Source organism: Dendrobium catenatum, unplaced genomic scaffold (genome assembly GCF_001605985.2).
Source record: "Dendrobium catenatum unplaced genomic scaffold, ASM160598v2 fragScaff_scaffold_1386, whole genome shotgun sequence".
Lineage (NCBI taxonomy): Eukaryota > Viridiplantae > Streptophyta > Magnoliopsida > Asparagales > Orchidaceae > Dendrobium > Dendrobium catenatum.
The window spans coordinates 72,201-95,531 of record NW_021319848.1 but is presented as its reverse complement, the minus strand read 5'-3'; the positions used below and the strand labels follow the sequence as shown (position 1 = coordinate 95,531).

The following is a 23,331-nucleotide window of genomic DNA, read 5'->3' as shown; positions in this document are numbered from 1 at the left end:
AATGTTCTAGCAAGCAACAATAATAACTACATCAATAAAAGATATTTTTTATCTTTTATTATAAATGAGCTATCTCATTAGCTGACTTATATTCTCAAAACTAAGCTCAACCTTGAGCTCAAACTCAATCAAATAATCAAACTTAAGCTTAAGACGATGATGATTTGAGCTCAACCCAACTTTTGTACAAACCTACAAGAGGCTGAATGATATTAACATACCACTCAATCTCTTTAATCACTTACGATAATTTCACAAACTTCAAAAAATGATATAATGCACAAACTTAGGGCATTATACATATAAGATAAATTTGATAAAATAGAAATATAAACAAGCACAGTGATTCTGTAGCATAGTATGATGCTTTTAGCTGCTTCAATAACATTTGTATTATAGAGTCCAGTGAAATCTGTGGCAGCATATAGATCTAATACTATCATTGTTCTTCCAATCACCTTCATGTTCATAGGTGCCATCTCAACTGTACAAGTGATTAAGAAAATCCTACAGGTCCACAAGTTCTAAATTGCAACTGATTTCCAGCTTGTCTTAGACTTGGATGAAAAATCTGCAACAAAATGATCATAGAATGATTATAGATAAATTAATCTCATAATAACCATCATACGTCCTTCAATATAAAAATTAAGAACATGCACATTAGAAATAGATATTTATATTAAGAACTGGAACTAGATTGTAGCATTAACAAACCCCAAGGTGGCTAGCACAATGAAAGTAAGGGGCTTCCTCAATTAAGAAAAGAACAAGAAGATTCAGGCTTCATTTGGAACGGTTTTTTACTGCTTCATAAAACAGTTTTCAAGTACACAAATTTTGATTTCTATATCAGGTGAAAATCTACTTTAAGAAGCAATAAAAAAGCCGTCCCAAACGAAACCTTACTTCTCACCTTTCAAATACTAAAGAAGTATTTACCAAATCCTTAAGCTAGAATAAGTGCTATCTCCTCCAATAATCATAAGTATATTTAACAAATCCTTAAGCTAGAATAAGTGCTAGCTCCTCTAATAATCATAAGCAAATCCTGAAACATCCGTCGTAGCTGCTCCCCACATCGGATGATTACAAAATCCATAGCAGAGCAACAATCATATTAACAACATTATGAATAGGAAAAATAACCTATTGTTGCTGCAATTAATAGAGAAACATTCAATTCCGTTTAAAAAACTCAAATCAATAGCTGCAGATTTATAATCAACCAAAATTTTCTTGACATTTCATTTCATTTCCTTCACTTTCGATCAATCCAAGCAAAATCTAAAGGTTGCAGTATGACCATTAATATTTTAGCTCATAAACAATTCATCCAACACATTAATTCTTATAATATATATATATATATATGATTATTGTTATCAAAGCCTGTCAATTAAAATGTCTTCTTTACAGTATAATTCATTTTAAATTCAATATTATTTCACATCATAATTTAGATATGATACAATTTACATATGAAATTTCCACCAAAAAATGCTATGAGAAGATTCTGCAATTTCTTTACATACCAAACTTTAGGTTTTACTTCCTTGCTAAGGAATCATTTAAATTACCAAAATTTATACATAACATGATAAAAAACAAGACTGACAGGTAAAACATCAATTTTTTATCTATTTTATGGCCACGAAACATGACAACTATTAAAGCTTCTATGTATATATAGCTAATCAATTTTCAAATCCATATTATTTACCATACGCACAGCAAGAAGTGCAAGTCTTCTAAAATCAACAAGGTTTTTAGAATTCATTCAGTTTGAACATTAAAGACAATCACTAAACCAACACTCTGTCATTTATAATTCTCCACTTAATCTTCCTATGCTAACTAATTATTTAGTGTGATAGCAACTTTTTTCGTTTTGGTTTGTCAATAAAAGAATTCCTAGGAAAAATGAGGTTTCTTTACTTAATTCATTTACCTTTTATCAAATTATTGAATCGCCCATCAAAACAAGACAGGAGAATGATTTGCTGCAAGAAATAATGATGAAAAAATTATGGGCTGTCCAATACATCTTCTGTTAGACCGGTCCACTGGACAGGTCCAACCGTTCCATACAGGACCGGCTCACAGGTAACAAAGGTGGAGAATTTCTACCTCTTGCTCGTGCCGCACAAGCCGCAGAAACCAAAAGACTTTATTAGGAAGAATTTAGGAGTTAATGAGGGGAATTTAAAAAAAAAAGTTTAGGAGGAAAATTTGAAAGTAGAGGTTATTTAGATATTTCCTTTTGGATTGTATGATTTTTTTGGAGTGTATGCATTAAATAGGTTGTTTTCCTAAGATTATGGCATCTTGAATTTGGCTGAAATTTGATATCTCTATTAGGTTTTGGGCTCTAGCGGCATCTAGAAAATTGTGAGAGATAGATCCTCTTCTCGAATAGAGGATCAATTTTATATTGGCATTTTCCGTTTCCATTTCATCAAATAATACAAATTATATATTGTTTTCCTAATTTTGTGTTGATTTTTGTGGAGATATCTCGTTGTTTTTCAAAGATTGATAGGAATTACTTGAGATCTACAAGTATTTCCTATCAAATTGATATCAAAGCGGTTTCCAGGCTGTTTTTAGATAATTCTAGCAGCAATTTTTTCTACTTTGGATCAAGTTTTTTGCAATTTTTAGGGGGGAAATCCGGATTTTTGAGCCTACAAAGAACCATGGACATATGGCGGGAAGAACAGTAGAAGTATTGGAAGGGGAGATCGGACAAACGAAATATGAAATTTCAAATCTCCAAACTCAAATTTTATATTTAACGAAAGATATTTCAGTCACACATGATAAGATCGATTCGAATTTTTCCTTCATGGAGGAGATGTTAAAGAAAGTGCTCGAGGGCCAAACTAAAAAAAAGTCGTAGGAGGTGAGGGAAGTCACTAACAGCCAGGGAAGTGGGGAAAACCCTAAGCCAATTAGACGAAGGGAAAATCGGGTTGAAATTTCGGAAGGAACATAGGCCTATTTCTAGGGAGGAGTCGGGTAGAGGGTATGTGGAGAGGCGTGAGGGGGTTGGGCATGAGTGGAGTGTTGAATTTGAAAGAAGGGCTGAATTAGAAAGGTGAGGACTTGATTATGATTGAAGGGATGTCGAATTTGAAAGGAGAGGGGGTTGAATATGATCGAAGGGGAGCTGAATTTGAAGAGAATGTGGGCTTGAGATGAAAGGTTTGGATGCGAATGGAAGGATTATTGGCACAATTGGGGGAAACCACCCCCATGGGGAATGGGAAATATTGGAGGAAGTAGGGTTGACGGAGGAGACATGAGAGTGAGAAAACTGAAAATGCCTATTTTTTAGGGAGAGGATGAACATGGGTGGATCTACAAGGTGTAAATATACTTTATTATCAATAGGTTGACAGAGAAGGAGAGACTAACAGCTGCTAACCTATGTTTGGAAGAGAAGGCTTTGGCTTGGTACCAATTGAGGGAAATGCAACGACTCATACGGAGGTGGAGGAGACTTCTACGAGCAATTCTTTGCCTTGACACCAGATGATTCAGTGATAGAGTACTAGGAAGTTCGAGTACCTTACTAGCTGATTGGACCGTCTTTCTGATACCGTGGTAAAGGGGAACTTCATGAAGGGACTGAAACTAGATATCCGGGAGGCAATTAGAGTGACGAGGTCTCGTGACTTGGGAGAAGCTATGGAGCTAGCTCAATTGGTGGAGGATCAAAGGTACCTGGAAAAGGGATGGAAGGAAGCAGCTCAGGAGACACGTACAAAATGACCACCACCTTTTTAGCATCAAAGGAGCCAACACCTGGAAGAGAGATAAGGGGCTCTGTTTCAAATGTGAGGAGAGGTATACACCATGGCAAAGATGTAAGGACCAAAGTCCTCAGGTTCTCATCGTTTGTGATGATGAGGGAATTGAGGGTGTTGTCGTCCCACCTTGCGAACAAGGTGGGTCTTTAGGAAGGGAGTATTGTTAGACGGGCCCATTGACCGGTCCATACGGAACCAGCTCGCGGGTAACAGAAGCGGAGAATTTCTACCTACTTTGCCGCTCAAGCCGCAAAATCCAAAAAACCTGATTAGGAAGGATTTAGGAGGGAAATTTTAAAGTAGGGGTTGTTTAAAGATTTTCTTTTGGATTGTATGAATTTAATATACTTCGTTTTTCTAAGATTAGAGCATCTTGAATTTAGCTAAAATTTGATATCTCTCTTAGGTTTTGGGCTCTAACGACGTCTAGAGAATTGGGAGAGATAGATCCTTCTCTCGAATAGAGGATCAATTGTATCTTGGTATTTTTCGTTTTCATTTCATCAAATAATACAAATTATCTACTATTTTCCTAGTTTTGTGTGGATTTTTTTGAAGAATTATCTCTATTTTTCAAATATTGATAGGAATTACTTGAGATATACAAGTGTTTCCTATCATCTTCATTAAAATGACAAAAGCACTTTTATGAGGAATTTCAAACCTTGAGCTTTCCATAAACTGTTTCACTGATTTCATTCAGCAACAGTAAAATAGTTTCAGGGAAGAAATCCATACTTCCGTGTAACAAAACTACTATTACATAACTTTAAAAAATTTAATAACATGATAATAGGTTTAAGACTTTCTAGGGGAAAATGGATTACACACATTACAGAGCTAAAGAGAACAACCGTTCAACCTGCTATCAATTATTTTGAAAAAATAATTCTGATAACAGAGAAACTTACAAGCTAATGTTAGAGGTTTGAACACAGACAAGAAATATGTATCCTCTAAGTATCATGGACACTATAACCATTTAGTTAGTTCCACTATCACTAAAATTAGTATTAGATATCAGATTCTACAAAGCATGCATCAAACAATTGAACAATTGAAGATCCAACCCATGTAACTGATACGCCCTAGGGTTCCACAATTTCGGTTTTGCCCTAATTTCCCCCAAAAATGAGGAATTTCTCCACCAAAAGCAAAGAGAAACAATCACAAGAGGGTTGAGATGAAAAGCAAGAACCTTTGCATTAGAAAGCCAAGAGAAAACAAGATAAGTTTGTCCACTTCGAGAAGGACAAGATCTCCCACAAGAAAACCCTAGAAAAGAACAAAAAGGAAACTAGAAGAAGAAAACTAGAAAGAGAATACACTTTTCATAATGCCTCCAACTAAACCCTAATGGCCCCCTTCATACAATCCAAAAGTCCCTCACATCCCCAAATTACCCCCACTTAAGTGGGTGGGCCCCTTTTTGTCCAGCCGGTCCGCCCGCCTCCCATAGACCCACACGGGTCTAGGATGGACCGGGTGAACCGGTCCATCAGTAACCTAGCAGAGCATATTAATAAATTGATCAATGTTAACACAGATAGCCATCTAATACCAGACACCTACACTAAAAGCTATAGCTCTTTTTTATCAAGATTTTCATATATTTAAACTTAGCCATTCTATTGCAAATAAACCAATTACCTCCAGATTAATGTATCTCAAAACACAACATCCTATTAGTAATAAACATAATCCGCCCCTTGGATGTTTCAAAACTGCAAGGCATATTGAAGAAGGTTTACTGGTGCGGCAATAATAGGGGTGCGAGAGGAAGAAACCATAAGGTTCTCCTTTACCTAGAGTGATGGTTCGACATTAGGCATTCGATTGGGAGGATGAAAAAAACACAAGGGTGCTAGTTTTCACTTTACCTAGCTCTCCAAAGGAAAGATGCACGATCCAAATAAGGCTTAATGGATATTTAGCGCCGGGAAAGAAAAGCACAATATTATTTAGTGCCAAATAAGTTTTTTGACGTAATAGATATTAATAAGACGTCTATAATTGATAGAGTTTTAATAAATAGTAAAAATTTACTTTTTATAAAAAATTATTTTTTAATGCATATCCATTCATGTAAATATTAAAAACATGTATCAAAGTCATAGCAACCATGACATAATGTTCCAGCCGAAGCATGGTGATGTGTCATCACCTAACAGATGAATATGTCAAGCTCATGTAAGGACCCATCCGCCCGTGCTCCATGGGAAATCATTATCATACACACATACCAGTTGTGCAATTGATTGCCAATTTTATATAAAAAAGTTCATGCCTTTCAGGTTCATCTATGTCTATGTTATAGTTATTGGCATAAGAATTAATTCAAAGAATCTTGGTATAAATATGTTGTGAATTGAGTACTACTAAATATGGAACACATAAAAACACCAAATATCAAAGAAAAATGAATATGAAATAAGAATAATTTGCATATTCCATCTTCATTGAGAGCACAAGTACCTATCCTTGAATAGTCATGAGGTAAATTGATATGCCTTGCAATATAATGTGCTCAATATTTTTTGAAAACAAATAAACAGAGTTCACTGAAGCATCACCGTCCCAAAAAAGTTATAAGGCTCATCACCTAGCCAACTCTATGATCTTATTAGTCACTTATAATGATGCCAAATACACTTTGTAATATGCATAAATTAGAAACCAAGTCGAACATTCTTTGAGAAAATGACGATCTATGATAACGACTAATTAAAACAATTTATTATCATTAAATCAGATCTCTTAAATCATTATGAATTGCGCATCCAAATAAAAAATAATCTTTATTATAAAGTATCTAATATGAAATTATACAAATAGGTTAGAAAAAAAATAGATGCAAATATCTATAATAGTACATGAAAATGAAATATCTAAAGTAGGTAAAAGTAATGACCCCAATTGCTCAAAGGGGTCAATAAACTACCAATAAAAATTATAAGAGTAAATGAAGATGGGACAAGAGATCAGTTATGAAAGCTTATCCTATAAATCAGACTCAATAATTTGATAAATCAAACTGATGAGGACATACGCTTTAAAAAATTTTATTAACTATGATAAACATATGTTAAAAAGCAAGCCCACAACATAATTGAACAAATTTCAACTTTTGATAAGTAATAATCCAAATCAGAGAGTTTAATGGTGGAAAAGAAAATAGTTAAAGATCTGATGTTAGTTAAAATTTGCCTCAAAAGCCTCTTGAAGAAAGTAAGAAGTTTTTGTTTTCTTTGGGATCTTAGAAATAAGAATGTCAAAGCCCTATCCCCCGTCTCTCAGAATCTAACATCAAAACATAAAAAACATTCATGATTAATGGTCATTAATCATCATCATTTATCAGTTATCACAGTACAATGTAGAATGAAATAGACATTATCTAATAAATGATTTGTTGTCATCAAATCATTTTATTTACCGGTTTTGTATTACCATGCAGGAATTCATAAGAAAATATGTATCAAATATTAAGGAAAAATGATTTATATTTAAATGATATATTATATGAACAGAACCTAATGAAAATGATTTATTAATAAATTATAATAAATTATAGTAGAATTGAAAAAAAATGAAGTTTTAACCCTGAAAAATATTTTGCAAAAGAAGAAGAAAACAGGATTATTTTTGTAAAGTTTCTCATTTAAATGCCAAAAATGAATGAGATAAAGTTGAATAATATAAGATTGAACAATTTCTTACTGTTATATTCACAAAAAAAAAAACTTGAAAGCATCTTCATCAGTTCAATCATCACGGATATAAATAGGGAACACATCTTTGCAGTTGGCATATCCTACATAGAAAAATCATTAAACTTTTAACCACAAACCGCCAATATACCTAAAACAACACTCTGCTTAACATAAATGAAGATTAAGAAACAAAAATGAGAAAATGACTTGATGTAATTAGGAATGTCAAAAATTGACATGACCTGAAAACCCGACCCGAATTTTTTGGGTTAGGGTCAACCAGTTTTAGGTACAGGTTGGGTTCGGGTCCCAATTTTTTACTAGTTTTAAATTCCGGGGTCGGGATCAGGTCAACCTAGTTTTGACCCGATTTTGACTTGGTTATGACCCGATTTTGACCCTGAAACATGGGTTCAACATGTTAGGAAGCCTTGCTCGAAGATGAGTGTGTAGAAGGCCGGACAATCGTGTGTAGTCGAGCGATGTTGAGGTCGGACAGGCATAGGCATAATGAATGAGTTCATACGCACAGGTGTGGAACTAGCTGATCGCATGATGCTGGTCTTCCACGGGTTGATCACACGGTGTAGATAGATCGGAACTCATAAGTCACTACTGCTCGGCTATGTATTGTGGAGTCAGAGGTCACAACTGCTCAATGACATTCTTTTTGTTGGATCGAAAGTAACGACAACAACAGGACTTTGGAGGACGGGAGCTGCCTCGCTCGTTGCAATTTGCAAAGGCAACCAACGCCTCCTTCGAGGACATTCCTTCCGATCGGGTCAGCGGCAGCTCGCAATTTTTTGTTGGATTAGAAGTAAAGATGACGACGAGTTGGAGGGTTGTGTCAGGTTGACCCAAGTCAGAAGCAAGTCAGGATCGAGTCCAAGAAAGTGACTTGTTTTAAAAATTGGTCGGATTCAGGTCGATAACTAATGACAGGTCAATTTTCGGTTGGACCCGAACCTAACCCATGACCCGATTTTGACAGCCCTAGAAGTAATGTGTCTTTAAGGTAAAACTACCGCATACCAAGAGACTCCAACAAGAACTCTAGGGCCTTTCCTTTGTCCCATTTGATGATGGGGGTGAGTCTTTATTACCAGAAGGAAAAAAGTAGATATATCAAGTAAAATTCATGTTACAAAACAAGATAAATTAAAGAATTTTAAGTACAAAAAAGTAACCAAATGTTCTAACTTATAAAATTCACACATTTCTTTCTAGAACAAGCTTAAGCTTTGGGTGGTACTCCAACAGTAACTTGTTCAGCTAAAGCACTCCATCACTGGACATAGAAAAAACTTATATATAAATAGGCAGAGAGCTAAGAAAATGACAGATGAAATTCAATATGACTTTTTTTTTCTTTTTTGGGATGTAATACAACATAATTCATTAATTTCTTGTTCACACTTCTAAACTGTATTGACAAAAAAAAATTATGTTCTCCACCTTAGCTCTAGGCGTTCATTTGGTTGTCTCCAGTAAAATTTTATAAACCTTAAAATAAAACCCAATACATAGCTCAATGGTAGTTGCATTGCATTTGAGGGATAAAAGTGCAAGAGGTAAAACCTACCTTTATCAATCATGGGAAGGTATTTGCTTCCTATGTAAAATGCAAAGCACATATAAGCTATCAGTAATTGCAAACAACAAAACAAACCAAAATAATATCATCCGAAACAAGAAAGAAAAACACAAGGAGAAAAAAATCATTACCTTAGAGGTGAGTTCTCGTGGTGACTTCCAATCTGAAAGGAAGAACATCATAAAAGAAGGTGAAGAATCATCTTTAGCAATAATTTCAAAACTCTTCTTGATGTGAGCACCCGATGAGCTCCCATTATGAATTCCAATCTAACAAGAAGAACATTATGGAAGAAGGCGAAGAAGCTCTTTAGCAATTATTTCAAAACTATTCTTTAGAATAGCCGAAGAAGTGTGCAAGGAAAAAAAGAGAGAAAGATCAGTACCTTCGCAGCAAACTACCATCATGACTTCCGATCCGACAGAAACAACGTCGTGACTTCACTGTGAATTCCCTAAACCCTAGAATAACACGTAAAGCTTCTTTGGATACTCTTTCAAAACTCTTCTTCACTGAGAGTTCCATTTGTGACTACGATCCAACAAGAATACCTTGCTATGAAACTTCAACTCTTTCAGAACTCTTTTGCACGCAAAGTCGAATAAGAATTTGCAGGCTTAATAGCTAAGCACAGGAATGGGATATGAAAAGGCACAAATCAAATAGTGACGATTTTTTTAATTAAAAAAGAAGATCGATCAGGAATTTATAAGAAGAATCATAAGCCACACTTATATAATAGTATATATTTGGCATCATTTAGTTTAACGTTTTTAAACACAAACATTAAGTTCAAAATTTATAAAGATTTCCTAAAAAATGATTTTATTTTTATATTATTATTTCTAAAACATGGCTCTATTTATAAGCAACCACGTGTTTATGGTAAAACCTAAAATCTTATAGAAAAAAAAAAAGAAGAGACATCATAAGACGAAACTTGCTTGGTACAGATATTTTAGGTCCATTATATCCCTAATCAAATGATACAATAGTTGGAGGTTTAAATTGGTTTGTCAATTGCAGCATAACTTGCAGCATGAATGATGCAATATTATATATCATGATAAATAATTGATTAAAATAAAAAGTTAAAAACTAATCATATATTTGATACGGCATCGCAAAACTTGGTGTCTCATAAATGCTAGACCCTCTCTTCTTATCTGATTGCGTGCCGGATTTTCGTACAACGCTAAGACGTTAAACTAAATATTTCTCTACCGCCGCGAATACTCCAGGACGCAACAATATTATATGTCCTAACTTCACAAAATGATGTCCAAGTCACAAGAGATTGGCAATGAGATGGTGCAATTTTTTCAACAATTCTCCTTCCAATCAGCAGCTCAAGAAGAACTACTCTGAATGCATAGACATAACTTTTCTTAATAAGCTTGCCTAAAATAAATATAATTTCAAATATAATTGCTCAGCGTCGAGTAATTGATGAACAAGAAATTTCAATTCATGTGAGGAGTAATGAAGTGACAAACCATCTAAAATATATTTTGGTACAGTGTTGTATAGCTTCCTAGAAAGTTCAGTAGCACCCTTATTTAGGCCACCTCTAACTGCAAGGCCAAAACCTGAAATCTAGTTTCAGAATAGTGACTTAGTTGAAGAATATTTTTCATATTACAATTTGATGTAAACATAGTAAGATGCCACTGTAAAAGAATTAGGCACCTTAGCATTAAAATCCAAATCAAGAAGAGTATTTGATGCCTTCAAATCTCAATGAATCACAGGAGGGTAGCAGTGCTCATTAAGATCTTCAAGTCCTCTATTCGGCATTAAATTGGGAAATAGAAAATGTGATTCATTACTATAATGTAAATGGCAAATCCGAAAGAATCTTATGCCAAGTTAAAGCTGGTCCATGAGAATATTCTTGAATAGAAATACAAAACATTAAATTTGCTTCAAGATAAAAAATTCTACTGTTTATATTTTTATTACAAGACAACAAAGAGAAAGTTCCATGCAATTTTGTTTCCAAAGAACCATTATGCAGCAACTTGTAGACAAGAAATGTTGTTTCCCCATGTATACAATAACCCAAAAGCGAAACAATATTTCGGTTTTCGATTCTTACTAAAAAATCCAATTCATTCTACAAATGCAAGTTAAATTAGTAGTTCAAAAGTAAAATAGTCAACTGATATAGATAGTTAAAAAAATGGAGATCGAATTTACATCAAACATTCTGTCATAGTCCTGCCCACAGCCATCTAAGATCATTACAGCTGCAAGAACTCCAAAGCAAGATTGATAAATATGGCCAACTCTCCCTTCTTCCAAAATATTATTCTCAATAAATTTTTTTGTGGCCAACTCCAAAGATGAGTACTCGATGTTTGCAAAAAATGCTTTCTTATTCATCATCTGTGACGAATTAAACTTGCTAAAAATTGGACCCAAGGGAAGTCCTTTAGTAGCATAATCTATACCAAATGTAATATACATGTAGCATATTGTTAAAAACTGTTTCTACAAATTCAAGCTCAGAAAAGGTTTAGATTTACCAATTACCATGGTTTTGGATGTCTTTGAAGCCTTGAACCAGCTGAATCTTTGGCCAGATGATCCAGAAGAAAATGATGGGTAGAACTATGCATGAAATGGCAATAGATGAGAGAGTGATTTCCATGATCAGTCCTTTGTTCAAATGGTGGTGTTGAACAACAACAATTACCTTCGTCACTGCAACCAAAAACATAAGAAGATTTATGAAAGTAAAAAACTTTATAATTTGCTAAGAAAAAGTTATTAGATTTAGAGAAACCAGCAACATGGAAGCTCCAAAAGTTAAAATAGAAGAAAATGCTTTTAAGTTACAAAGTCGGTGAGAGAAGCTAAAAGCTTAAAAGAAGTTACTGAAACTCACTAATAAGAAAAATTTCTAGCATGTAATGAAGTAGAAATATGAAAGAAGATTTTTAAAAAAAAAAACATATATAGAAATGGTGAAAAAAGTGGATAACTACCTCTAGGAGACGGCACCAGATGAACGGGTGGCCCGGAAACATGCTTAACTAGAGGAGAGAGGGGTGGAGCATGGGAAGGCAAAGAAGCTTTTTAGTGACTCTTTCAAAACTATTCTTCAAAATAGTCAAAGAAGTGTTCAAGGAGAAAAAAGAGAAAGATCGTTACCTTCGCAGCGAACTCCAGTCATGACTTCCGATTCCAATAGAAACAACATCGTGAATTCGCGGCAAACTCCCTAAACCCTAGAATAATACGTAAAGCTTTTTTAGAAAAAACTCTTTCAAAACTCCTCTTCATGGGAAGCACGTGGAGAGCTCCCGTTGTGACTACGATCCGACAAGAACAACTTGCTAAGAAACTTCAACTCTTTCAAAACTATTCTCAACATGAAGCCGAATAAGAATTAGCAAACTTAATAGCTAAGCATAAGAACAGGATTTGAAAAGGTGCAAATCAAATGGTGAAGATTTTTTTAATTGAAAAAAAGAATGATTAAGATTCTCAATGCATAAGTCACACTTTTAAGTAGTATAGATATAGCAAAAATATGAACAACTTCCACATTGCAAGGCCAATAGAAATATAAAACATTAAATGATTTAGTAGTTCCTAGCATCCACAAAGAGGATTACAACTTAGTGTAAAATTTGTGAGACCAGAAAAACTAACCAATAGAGTAATCCTAGAATCAAAATGACACTTAGTATGAAAACAAGCAAAATCAACAAAACTAGAAGATATACATAGAATTTCATTCATGAATCATCAAAACAGTAAATGGCAACATGATAAAATCCATTGAAAAGAATTCACCACATAACACCTTTTGCCACTAGACTATTTCTAGAAAGTAAGAGAACTTTAAATAAATTCACTTCTGCCTTTTGTTTCTTTTCAATTCCTATGTATCAAGAAGCAAATCTCACAAAAAGTATGAAAACTTTAGTAAATAAGTTGTGTCAGGTCTTATGAATGATGACATTGGAGCAGTGCTTAGATTGTCTTTCTAGAAGTCATAGTTGGAGCATGAAAAAAGCCTCACAATATACCATCTGCAAACACAAAAATAAAATTGACTAAATTAATAAGTGAAAAAGCTTTAATAAATTTGTAAGAACTTACTTTGTAGAAATATGAAAATGAGGAATGTCAACAATCTTGTGCCGGTCAAAACTTGAAATCATTTGATAACACTTCTGCAATTATGGACGACAATTGTAGATGATCATATTTTCCACGGAGTGGGAGAGGTCTGGATTAAGAGTAATCGCTAGATAGATAGTTAAAAGCTCGTAGGATCTCCATTGGCAGCAAAGAGTCATCGGTGGCATTTTAAATTCTAACTCCACTGAAATATATTAGATGAAAATCTTAAATAGTAATTTTTGAAGTATAAAATTAGATCAGAATTCTCGGATCTTTTGAACCATATAGATTCTTAAATTTTTAGAGAGGAAAAAGACTAGGAAGATTAGAAGGCAATCAATACAGGTTTGCAAGGTGAGCTAAATTTAGTTAACGCAAAAGAGGTACGGTAGGTAATGTTCAGATCCGAGGAACAAAATTAATGTGATGTTCAAAAAAAGAAGAAAGGCTAGAAAGGCAAGAAGGCGGGCAATCCAGGCTACCAAGAGATTCTAGATGCAAAAAACACAGAGGAAGGGAGGTCTGAAAATTCTCGAATCTTTGGAACCATATTGATTCTTAGTTTTTTTTAGAGAAAAAATACTAGGAAGAATAGAAGGCAGGCAATGCAGGTTTGCAAGGTGACCAAAATTTAGTTCACACAAAAGAGGTAGAGTAGGCAATGCTCGTATCGGAGGAACAAAACTAATGTGAAGTTCATGAAAAGAGGAAAGGCTATAACGGCAAGTAGGTGGGCAATCCAAGCTACCAAGAGATTCTAGATGCAAAAGGAAGGTATGGTAATACTTGCAGCTGAGGAACTTCACAAATGAAAAGTTTTTGAGGTGATGAATAGGAGAAAGATAGGCAAGAAGGTTGGATCTATAATAATTTGAGTTGGATAAGTACTAATCGTTCCAAAGAGGTAGGGATGTTTGGCAACTTTTGGAATTCAGCAACATATTATACGTGTAAAACCTTAAGTGAAGAAAGACATTCCAATAAGGGAGAGATTGTAGGGATTTTATCCTTCTAAAGTTTAACTCACAAATAGATGAGCTAACTAGCAAAAACCACTGCTCCACCTCAATTGGAAACTAAACCAGCTCATTTTTATCCTCAATTGTTAACTTTCAGATGGAGTTCTTAATGGTGTCATTAGCAAAACAGATGGATCATTAATAATATCAAGTTCACTTATAATGAGCTGGCGAGTCTCAGTAGTCTCCACTTCTTGTAGTCCTTCGGGAGAGATCAAAATTGGGGTAATCTCTAATTTCCAATCATCTGAGTGCAGGAATTTCATCAGCTAGGGGAAGAGATGTGATGTTTGAATAGCAAATGACTTTTAAAACTTCAAGGGGAACAGACTCTGAGATGCTATAACAGTTCAAAGCTTTCCATCCAATGTTATTTGCATTTAATGTCTTGAGCATAGGAGGCCCAGCGGGCAACTCTTGCAAATTTGAGCAGTTTTATAGGCATAGTTCTCTCAAGCATGGAAATTGTTAGGTCGGTTCACCCTGAACCGGCCCAGCCTGTTCAGGTTTATAGGAGTCGGAACATGTCCGCCACCCTGGCTCTTGCCCGCCAACATGGTGAGCCCCAACTAGCCTAATGGATTTCAAATTCAAAAGGAGGGGGCGGCTAGGTCTTGGGAGGGAGATTAGATTAGGAAAGTGTTTTTATTAAGAAATGAGATGTTTAAGGAAGGATTATGTTTTGATTTGTGCTCAATTAGGGTTCCTTGGCGACTTGGACTCTAGACTCTCTTGTCTAGAGATTTGGGTGAGACGATCCTCCTCTCCAATTGAGGATCTCTTGTATCAAGTTTTCCTTATTGTTTGGCTTTGATTTTCCTACCGCATTATATTATTTTGGGCTGTTTTTACCCAGATTTCGCATTATTCTCGCTGTTTTTCACCAATTGGTGATATGTTTGCTTACAAACTCAAGTATTTCCTATCAAAAACATCCAATAATATTCCCCTATAGCCGCATCAAACCAATTCTCCAGTGCATTCAAAATTTCGACACACAGCATCTCTAGAGATTGAAAGACAAAATCTCTATCATTCCCATACAATTTACTACAAAGTTGTTTTACTTTTGGCATACGAACAAGAGTAAGAAACTTGAGAAAGAGAAGTACAAAAAAGGAGGTAAAGTGTGCCACTCCAAGCAACTGATCTATAAAATTGAAATAATTCTATAGATGTTTTGGCAAAATCAATTTGGAGCATAGGTTGCAACGTGATACTAATGTTTCTCAAAATCAATTTGGATTCATGCCGGGTAGGTCGACTATGGAAGCCATACATTTATTAAGAGGTTTGATGGAGAAATATAAAGAAAATAAGGAGGATCTACATATTATATTTATTGATTTAGAAAAAGCATATGATAAAGTTCCAAGAGAAGTGCTATGGAGAGTTCTTGAAAAGAAAGGAGTCAATAATGCTTATATTCAAATCATTAAAGATATGTATGCATGAGCTATTACTTGTGTTCATACACAAGGATGGACCAAGAATTTCCCTATTTCGGTTGGGTTACATCAAGGATCAGCCTTAAGCCCATATCTTTTTGCTTTAGTCATGGATGTTCTAACTAGACATTTGCAAGAGGATGTACCTTGGTGTATGCTTTTTGCTGATGATATTCTTCTTGTTGATAAGACTAGAGAGGGAGTTGAAGGTAAACTTGAATTATGGAGGTCAACCTTAGAGTCTAAAGGTTTTCGCTTGAGTAGATCTAAAACGGAATATATGGAGTGTAATTTTAGTAGTAAAAGACCTAGTGAGGGGATTGTGACTTTGGGCAATCAAGTCATTAATAAGAGTACACGTTTTAGATATCTTGGATCTATTATTCAGAGTGATGGTGAAATAGATGGGGATATTATCAGTAGAATTCAAGTTGGATGGTTGAAGTGGAGGAATGCATCGGGCTTGTTATGTGATAGAAATATACCCCTCAAACTTAAGGGAAAATTCTATAAGATGGTAGTGAGGCATGCAATGCTTTATGGTGCCGAATGTTGGCCATTAAAAGAGAAGCATAATACTAAGTTAAGTGTAGCAGAGATGAGGATGCTCAGGTGGATGAGTGGCTTTACCCTTAGAGATAAGATATGAAATGAGCATATACGTGAAAAGGTTGGAGTAGCTCCAGTAGAAGATAAGATTAGAGAGAGTCACCTTAGATGGTTTGGTCACATAAAACGGCGGTCTTCCGATGACCCGATTAGGAGAGTAGAGGTATTAGATTTGACTTATGTTAAGAAAGGTAGGGGTAGACCTAAAAAGACTTGGTTAGAAAATATTAGGAATGACCTTTCTTTATTAAATTTAAACGAGAATTTGACTTTTAATAGGACACAATGGAGAAAAAGGATTCATGTAGCCGACCCCACGTAGTTAGATAAAGGCTTGATGTATATCTTAATCTTCAGATATGTATGATAAAATTATGATCCAATTTTATAATTTCAAAATTATTGTTTAAGACTTTCATCCAATATATTTCAGTAAAACTAAAATTCAAAACACCGCCGCTGGCCATTGCTACCAACAGAGATTCTTAGAACTCTTTAACTATCTGTCCAGTGATGACTCTTATTTTCTTATTATCATCAAGATTCCCCATATTAACAAATGTATGATAGTTGAGGAGTTGCAAACACCCACTTCCTCCAAGCCTCATAATCTCAATATTTCCATTTTCTTTTTAATTACCTTTGATATCATCAGTCTATTTGACTTGTTATCAAAATTTTACTTCCCAAACTTCCATAGGCCAGAGCTGTCAACACATTCTCCCATTTGATTTTATCCTACTCCCAAATGTCAATCCAGAATGAGTAAAATTTTTTTGAACATCACCTTGATCTTAAAACTCTCTTGAAGTGTATTGACTCCAAATCCGACATCTTCACTTCATAGGATGCCAACGTATCTTTAATGACTTTTTATCATCAAAACTGTTGGAAACACAAACCCAGATTTTAAGATCTAATTCCTTCGTCATTTCATCTTCATAGACATGTTGCAACAGATTAGTCTTTCCCATACCTCCATGACCGACCATAGATAGAAGAGAAATGTTTCTATACAACGTTGTGGCTGTAATATGAGTTGGTTGTTCATTTGATGGCTTCCTTAAACACAGCATAACAAACTCCTTATCCTTAGCTCGACCAATCAGATCATTTTAGGCAAGGAACTTGATTTACGTGTTTTTTCCAACTCAAGTTGGTGCTCCTACTTCTCTAGCATTGTATTTTCTGTAAGGTAAAAAAATTTACCATCATCTACAGAAACTTCATCAAGTTTCTTCACTACCACCTCCAGTTTCATCAATATAGAGAGAACGTTTCCAAATTTTATAAGTCTTTCCTTTATGTTCAGCTGATTCTGAAGTTGCTTGTACTCAAACTCATCGAGCACATCATCTGCCTCATCAATGACATCTCGTAGAAGACAGCCATTTGTTGAGAGATGGGTTTTGATCTTTGATATGTGCTTCATTGGAAGCAAACACGACAGATTGGATCAAGGGGGGTGGATTTTTTGCAGCCTTTCCAGCTCCTCATTCATGCTTTTGCTCCAAGTGAATTGATTTTGCAGGTACATAAAGCCAATGTGAATGAGCCTAATGAGCCTCTCCATGATTCAACCACCAAACCATTCTAGCACCACATCCATCAAGATAGAGTAGAACAATTAAACAGGAGAAGACTCTGTAATAGATAAATAGCAAAAAGTCAATAAACCAGAGGAGAAAGAGTGGAGATGAAAGAAAAAAAGAAATAACAAAAGTATGATTTTGAGCTCAAAAAGTAAACTATAAAAGAATTAAAATATTTGTATCAATATTTTATTAGAGTAAAAATAAAAATTTAATATTTGACACATAAAAAGTTAATATTTAATAGACACAAGTGTAGAAATATATTATTAAGAGATGAACACATTATGCATTGAATTTTAAAAAGAATAAAATACATTGTAAGGAAAGATTCTTATGATTAATCGCTTAAAGCATAATTTACTTACCAAACCAGTTTCACTCATTCGTGTGAATCTTGACTTGACAAAGGAGTTAAAGAAAGCTTACCCCTCCTCCTTTAGCATTACATTTCATGTGCGCACACAATATAGATAGGTTTAACATATAGCATATTTATCTCATCATAAGAAGAAATTTACAACGACAAATTTTATGTATGTCATCACACATAAATTTGCATCCCTTCTGCATTTTTACATCTAATGCACCTAGTTATATGCCTTGAATGGACTGCGATGATGAAAAACAAGTGTTAATCTAATTTCTTTCTACCGATGCAACCTCAAGAAAATTGTTGTATAAAAGCCTATCTTCATAAAGTTATATAAAAAAAGCATGTTCCCCTTTCATCTTGTTAGTTAAGAGTATTTTCATTAAGAATCATATTTTATTTTGAAAAGAAAATTGAATATTTCAAAATATTTAAAAAGCGCAACTATAGTTTGCTTTGAAGTGCTATGTGATGGAACTTACCTTGCTTGTCTATCTAGATGAATAGAATTTGAGGATTGTAGTTCACAAACATGCAATTAAAATTAATCGATCTTTTAAATCAAGAAAAAATACATGATAGCATATGGGTTTATCATATTAAACATAAACATGCTACCTATTAGCCTTGGACATGCTGATGCATAATTCATATCTTGACCTTATGAGTCTATTTGTTGTCGAAAACTCTCATAATGATCGATAAAAAATAATATATCATATACATGCCCTTTCTATAGCTAGCCTTCTCTAAGGTGTATTTGTTTAACTAAACAACCTTCTCTTTCACTTGGAACCAAGAGGGTCAGTGGCATTCGTCACCAAGAATGATGTAAATCTGATGTTTTAAGCCTGATGTAATTGGTGTAATAATGTCATAAGTCCTAGTCCTTAAGTTTCTTCAACAATCTAGAAAATGCATAATTCTTAGGTTTTAAGGCATCATTAGCCTATTCTTCTATCCTCCAATGGTTGTGGTGTATAAGTTCCATCTACCAACATAGTATTAGGTTTCCTTGCATCTTCTGGTCTATAAGATCCTTTTGGATTATGTAATTCATGGTGTTGAGAACAATCTTTATTGTCACGGAAGTTTGATCATCTTTCCTAGCTAAGTAGGCTAAAGAACCAAGACAATCCAAAATGATGGATAATTATGTGATTTGTATTAATTTCATCCTCCTATACACTAAGGAATATTGTCTCCCCTTTTTATTTGATACTTTACTGCCTCTTAGGTTCATTATTCTTCTATTTGGATAAGTGATTTCTTCTCTTACAATTAAATATAATTTTTTGGGATATAAATCTCCATTCTCTAGGCCAGTCAATTTACTATCTAGTTTAAATCTCTTTCATAGGATAATGCTTTTACTCTGTAGGATTCATCTTTCTCCCTATTTCATATATATCTTCTTTTTAGGATAGACATCCTTTCTCAGTGGGAACATACATTACCTTCAATAAGACTAATTTCCTTTTTTCTATGTATCTCTTTCCTTCCTGGGATTAATCTTCTCAATTTTCATACCATATTTTTCTCTTCTCAAGGATTGACTAATTATTATATGATAGTTTTCCTTCTTTATGTTGTTTTCTCCCAGGATCATCAATCAATGTCCTTTTTTTGTAACCTTATGGTTTATACATCATCCATTCTCAAACAACTTTCATGAGTTATAGTTATGTCTATTTTTTATCATTAAGAGATGTCTAATGTCTAATGTTCCAGAATATAAGTTTCATCATTTTTGAAGTTACTATCATTACTTTTATTCTTTTGAGTGCCCTTATGTCAAGATTATGTTTCTTGAAAATAATGAAAAGAGATTCTTACAAGAAGATGAAATTGTCATATTTAACACTTCTTCATTTGAAAATATCTTCAAAACTCACTTATATTCTTCTCCATGCTATAAATCCAAATCCACTACACTAATGAGCCCTAACACACTTTAAAGTATTGCTTATTTGCTTGTATTTCAGTACTCATTGACTCAAGTCTCATCTCTTAATTCATTTGACATTTTTTTATTGAAGAAGATCAATCATCATTGAATAATACAAATAAAATAGAAGCAAGTTTTATTAATTTAATTTGTGGTATCCGCTAAGATGTAAAACACCTTAAAAATAAAGCTATATTGAGAAGCTTCAGTAGATACAAAATATAATTCAAATGATGGGAAAATTTATGAGGATTCAAACACCAAAATTGCCTAGCATTAGTTTCGTGACTTTTTAGAGTGCAATGGTTTAAGATCTTTCCTTTATAAGAATTCATTGATATCATCTCAAACCAAGAAGCTCTCAATTCCTTATACATTTCTTTGTTTACAAATAAAACAACTACAAAGATCATTATAATGTATATCCAAATCTTTTATTTAACTAAAATTTAATCAAATTAGATTGTTTTATTTGTAGTTGTTTTCTAGCACATTACATCTTAATCAAGCACAAACCAAAATCTAATCAAATTTAGATTGTTTTATTTGTAGTTGTTTTCTAGCACATTACATCCTAATCAAGCACAACCCAGCTTACAAGTAGGCTTGACTAATATACACACCTACTCCTATCAACCATATTTGTTTTATTAGGATCTCCCTACCATCATTATTAAACTACCATGAGCTAACAATAATCTCTTAACCATTGTTGCCCAAATACAATATCATATTCAATGATAATTCAATTGCAAAAAAAAAAATTCAATTGCACTCTACCATCCACAATCATCTAATTACAATCTAAACTACAATCACCAAAATTTACATAAAAAATTAACTATGACCTCCTAAACACTACCATTCAATTAGAGTCTACCAACCATTATCAATCAATTATAATATCTAAATATTATAATTTGAATAAAACTTTGCAAACACTATCAACACCAACAATAACATCCATTAACTTCATCTGCTAAAACTAATGTGAACCATCAAATTAATTTTGAATTCAACCCGAAATAGAATGATAAAAGTCAATGTAAATAATCTCCTAAAAAACTTCAAAGGCTTCAAATTCTATTGATCAGATTACAAATACTATAGTTCAATAATGAGTGATTTATTGCTCAAAAAGGCTTAAGATTAAACTATATACTACAATAATAGACAGCAAACTTGTGATTGAAGTTTCAATTTTTTTTGCAATTTTTGCATTAGGCAAGATTAAAAAAAATAGTAAAATAAATCACAACAAAGCCTCAGAGATCTTGGTGGTTATGTTCATCAGATGGTTGGCACCATCAAGAGTAGCAAATATAATGATCACATCACTGGCTCATTAGGGTCCGACATAATCCCAAACAAAGAACTAAAAAAAACAAAGAAAGATAAACAATGGAGGCATAATGTGTCAGAAGTAGCTGGTTAAGATATCATTTTGTAGAAATCAATGGGAATCCGTCTGATTTGTTTCATCATCCAGCACCATGCCAAAACCAGTGGAAAATAAGTCATCATAATGTCTAATAAACGAAGAAGTAAATTTATTTGCAGGATATACCTGCCTTGTCACCGAAAAATCCTACTAAGCACAGAGGATAATCAGAGCTAAAGGCAGGAAATCCTTATTGCCTAACGATAGATTGCTTGCTGCAGTCCATATAGAAGCAGCACGCAATTGCAATATTAGGCCGTTTCACAACGTACATAGAAGAAGCCTTAGATCTCAACAATTTGCTGGAAAAAAATACATAATTTATAAAGGAAAAGCCCGATCGCAGAATGCAAATGAAGTCGGTTTTAAAAGGCATCGAACACATGAGGTTTTCTTTAAATAACACATAGCATGACATAACTCATATGTAAACATGATCTTCTACAAATTCTATATATATATAGCTAATGATTTCAACAACATAGGCTCCATTATGGAACACATCCATACTTCGCAAAATCATTCATCTCACTCGTCCCAAATGAAATACTTATAGCATGGTGAGTTTTTTTTTTATCACAAAGCACTTTGCTACAACTCTCAAAGTCCACCAACCATCATTCGATATAAAATAGCTCTTAAAACTTGCCAACAAGTTTCCAACCTTTCTCATTGCATGCCAACTTAAGAAATGATAAAACTTCATAAGCATAAAGAAACACCGACAATGCCAAAATTCATGGGGAACGAAGCGCAAAATAGCTCATAATCTTTTCATCGTCAAAACCACACCCAAAGAGAAAAAGAAAAGGGACAAAACAAGTACTATCGAAAGCCCGCACAAATATGCATCTCTCTTCTCATATTTCTTAGAAGAAGCATGTCTCTCGAACTTGAATTTTCATGCCGCCACTTGGTCTATTCACTAGGCAAAGAGGTGGGGAATATGACCATAGTTTAACACTCCAAATAAATTTCAACACAATATGCATAAACAAAAAAAGAAAACCTTCAAAGCCTTAGAAATCAACAAGCGGCGACAAAGTGATAACAAACTTGTCACAATTAGATGTTTCTAATCCATCGTATTGTAGAATATCTAACAAAAAGAACAAATGAGCGAGCGACTAAATGGGAATGAGCTTTCATAGTAGCAACAATATTAATGAAGATGGCAACATAAAGGCACCCAACCATATATCACAAACTTTCCTAAACAACATTTCACCAAACACTTGGTGTGCAATAGTTGTAAGATCACACAAAACAAGTCATCATAAAAGCCATGATTTATACACCTATTCGATCATAGCTCTCTAAACAATTCACAAAGGAATTTTTCATAATCCATGTAATAACCACTTTGGCAAGACAACAAATATGCATCAACATAGAAGAACAACCCCTTAGGGCGAAACAGAAGAATAAGAATGTGGAATGGTGGGAATACGAAGGGTTGCGATGGGAATGCGACGTGATTAAGCTATGTGTGCCGTTGATTTGGCTAAGGGCATAGGTCGTTTTATATATTAGTATAGATTTATAATGTAAAAAAATCTTCTTAATTATACTTTTTATAACACTTACACTCATTTTATTTAATTAATGAAACTAGTTGAAGGCGACTCTCATACTTACT

General features: G+C 34.0%; 1 protein-coding gene and 2 non-coding genes across 37 annotated transcripts; all 3 read right to left on the bottom strand.

The window, feature by feature from the left end:
- Nucleotides 1–260: 260 nt before the first annotated feature.
- On the bottom strand, nt 261–18,027 carry LOC110095545. Of its 35 annotated transcripts, none has more exons than XR_003702559.1 (9): nt 16,979–18,027; nt 12,282–13,312; nt 12,116–12,202; nt 10,622–11,831; nt 9,511–9,749; nt 9,257–9,394; nt 9,114–9,143; nt 7,536–7,629; nt 261–571 (listed from the first exon to the last, which is right to left on the bottom strand). XR_003702559.1 is itself a non-coding variant. In XM_028699759.1 (9 exons), exons 2-7 carry the CDS (start codon nt 12,328–12,330, stop codon nt 9,681–9,683), a joined length of 480 nt encoding a protein of 159 aa, XP_028555592.1. In that variant the 5' UTR covers nt 12,331–13,312; nt 16,979–18,024; the 3' UTR covers nt 261–571; nt 9,257–9,394; nt 9,511–9,680. The 35 variants fall into 35 exon arrangements, 4 of the variants coding, with proteins under 4 accessions (XP_028555592.1, XP_028555589.1, XP_028555590.1 ...); XR_003702568.1 differs by lacking the exons at nt 7,536–7,629; nt 9,114–9,143 and having other exon boundaries at nt 10,622–10,721; nt 10,815–10,911; nt 11,661–11,831; nt 16,979–18,017; XR_003702554.1 differs by lacking the exons at nt 7,536–7,629; nt 9,114–9,143 and having other exon boundaries at nt 10,622–10,721; nt 10,815–10,911; nt 11,325–11,831; nt 16,979–18,015.
- A 3,485-nt stretch (nt 18,028–21,512) lies between these two features.
- LOC114580896 lies at nt 21,513–21,594 on the bottom strand. Its single transcript, XR_003702572.1, has one exon. It is a non-coding gene; the product is annotated as a small nucleolar RNA SNORD24 (small nucleolar RNA).
- Nucleotides 21,595–21,663: 69 nt separating this feature from the next.
- LOC114580897 lies at nt 21,664–21,743 on the bottom strand. Its single transcript, XR_003702573.1, has one exon. It is a non-coding gene; the product is annotated as a small nucleolar RNA R12 (small nucleolar RNA).
- Nucleotides 21,744–23,331: the final 1,588 nt, after the last annotated feature.

What these genes read in the sequence shown, in the direction of transcription:
- LOC110095545 (XM_028699756.1), bottom strand. Translation starts at nt 12,330, where the DNA reads ATGTTGTTTCTATTGGAATCGGAAGTCATGACTGGAGTTCGCTGCGAA. An exon ending in TCTGGTGCCGTCTCCTAGAG is followed by an intron (nt 11,832 to 12,115) that starts GTAGTTATCCAC and finishes TTTTGGTTGCAG; the next exon opens with TGACGAAGGTAATTGTTGTT. An exon ending in ACTATGACAGAATGTTTGAT is followed by an intron (nt 9,750 to 11,324) that starts GTAAATTCGATC and finishes TCCTGTGCTTAG; the next exon opens with CTATTAAGCCTGCAAATTCT.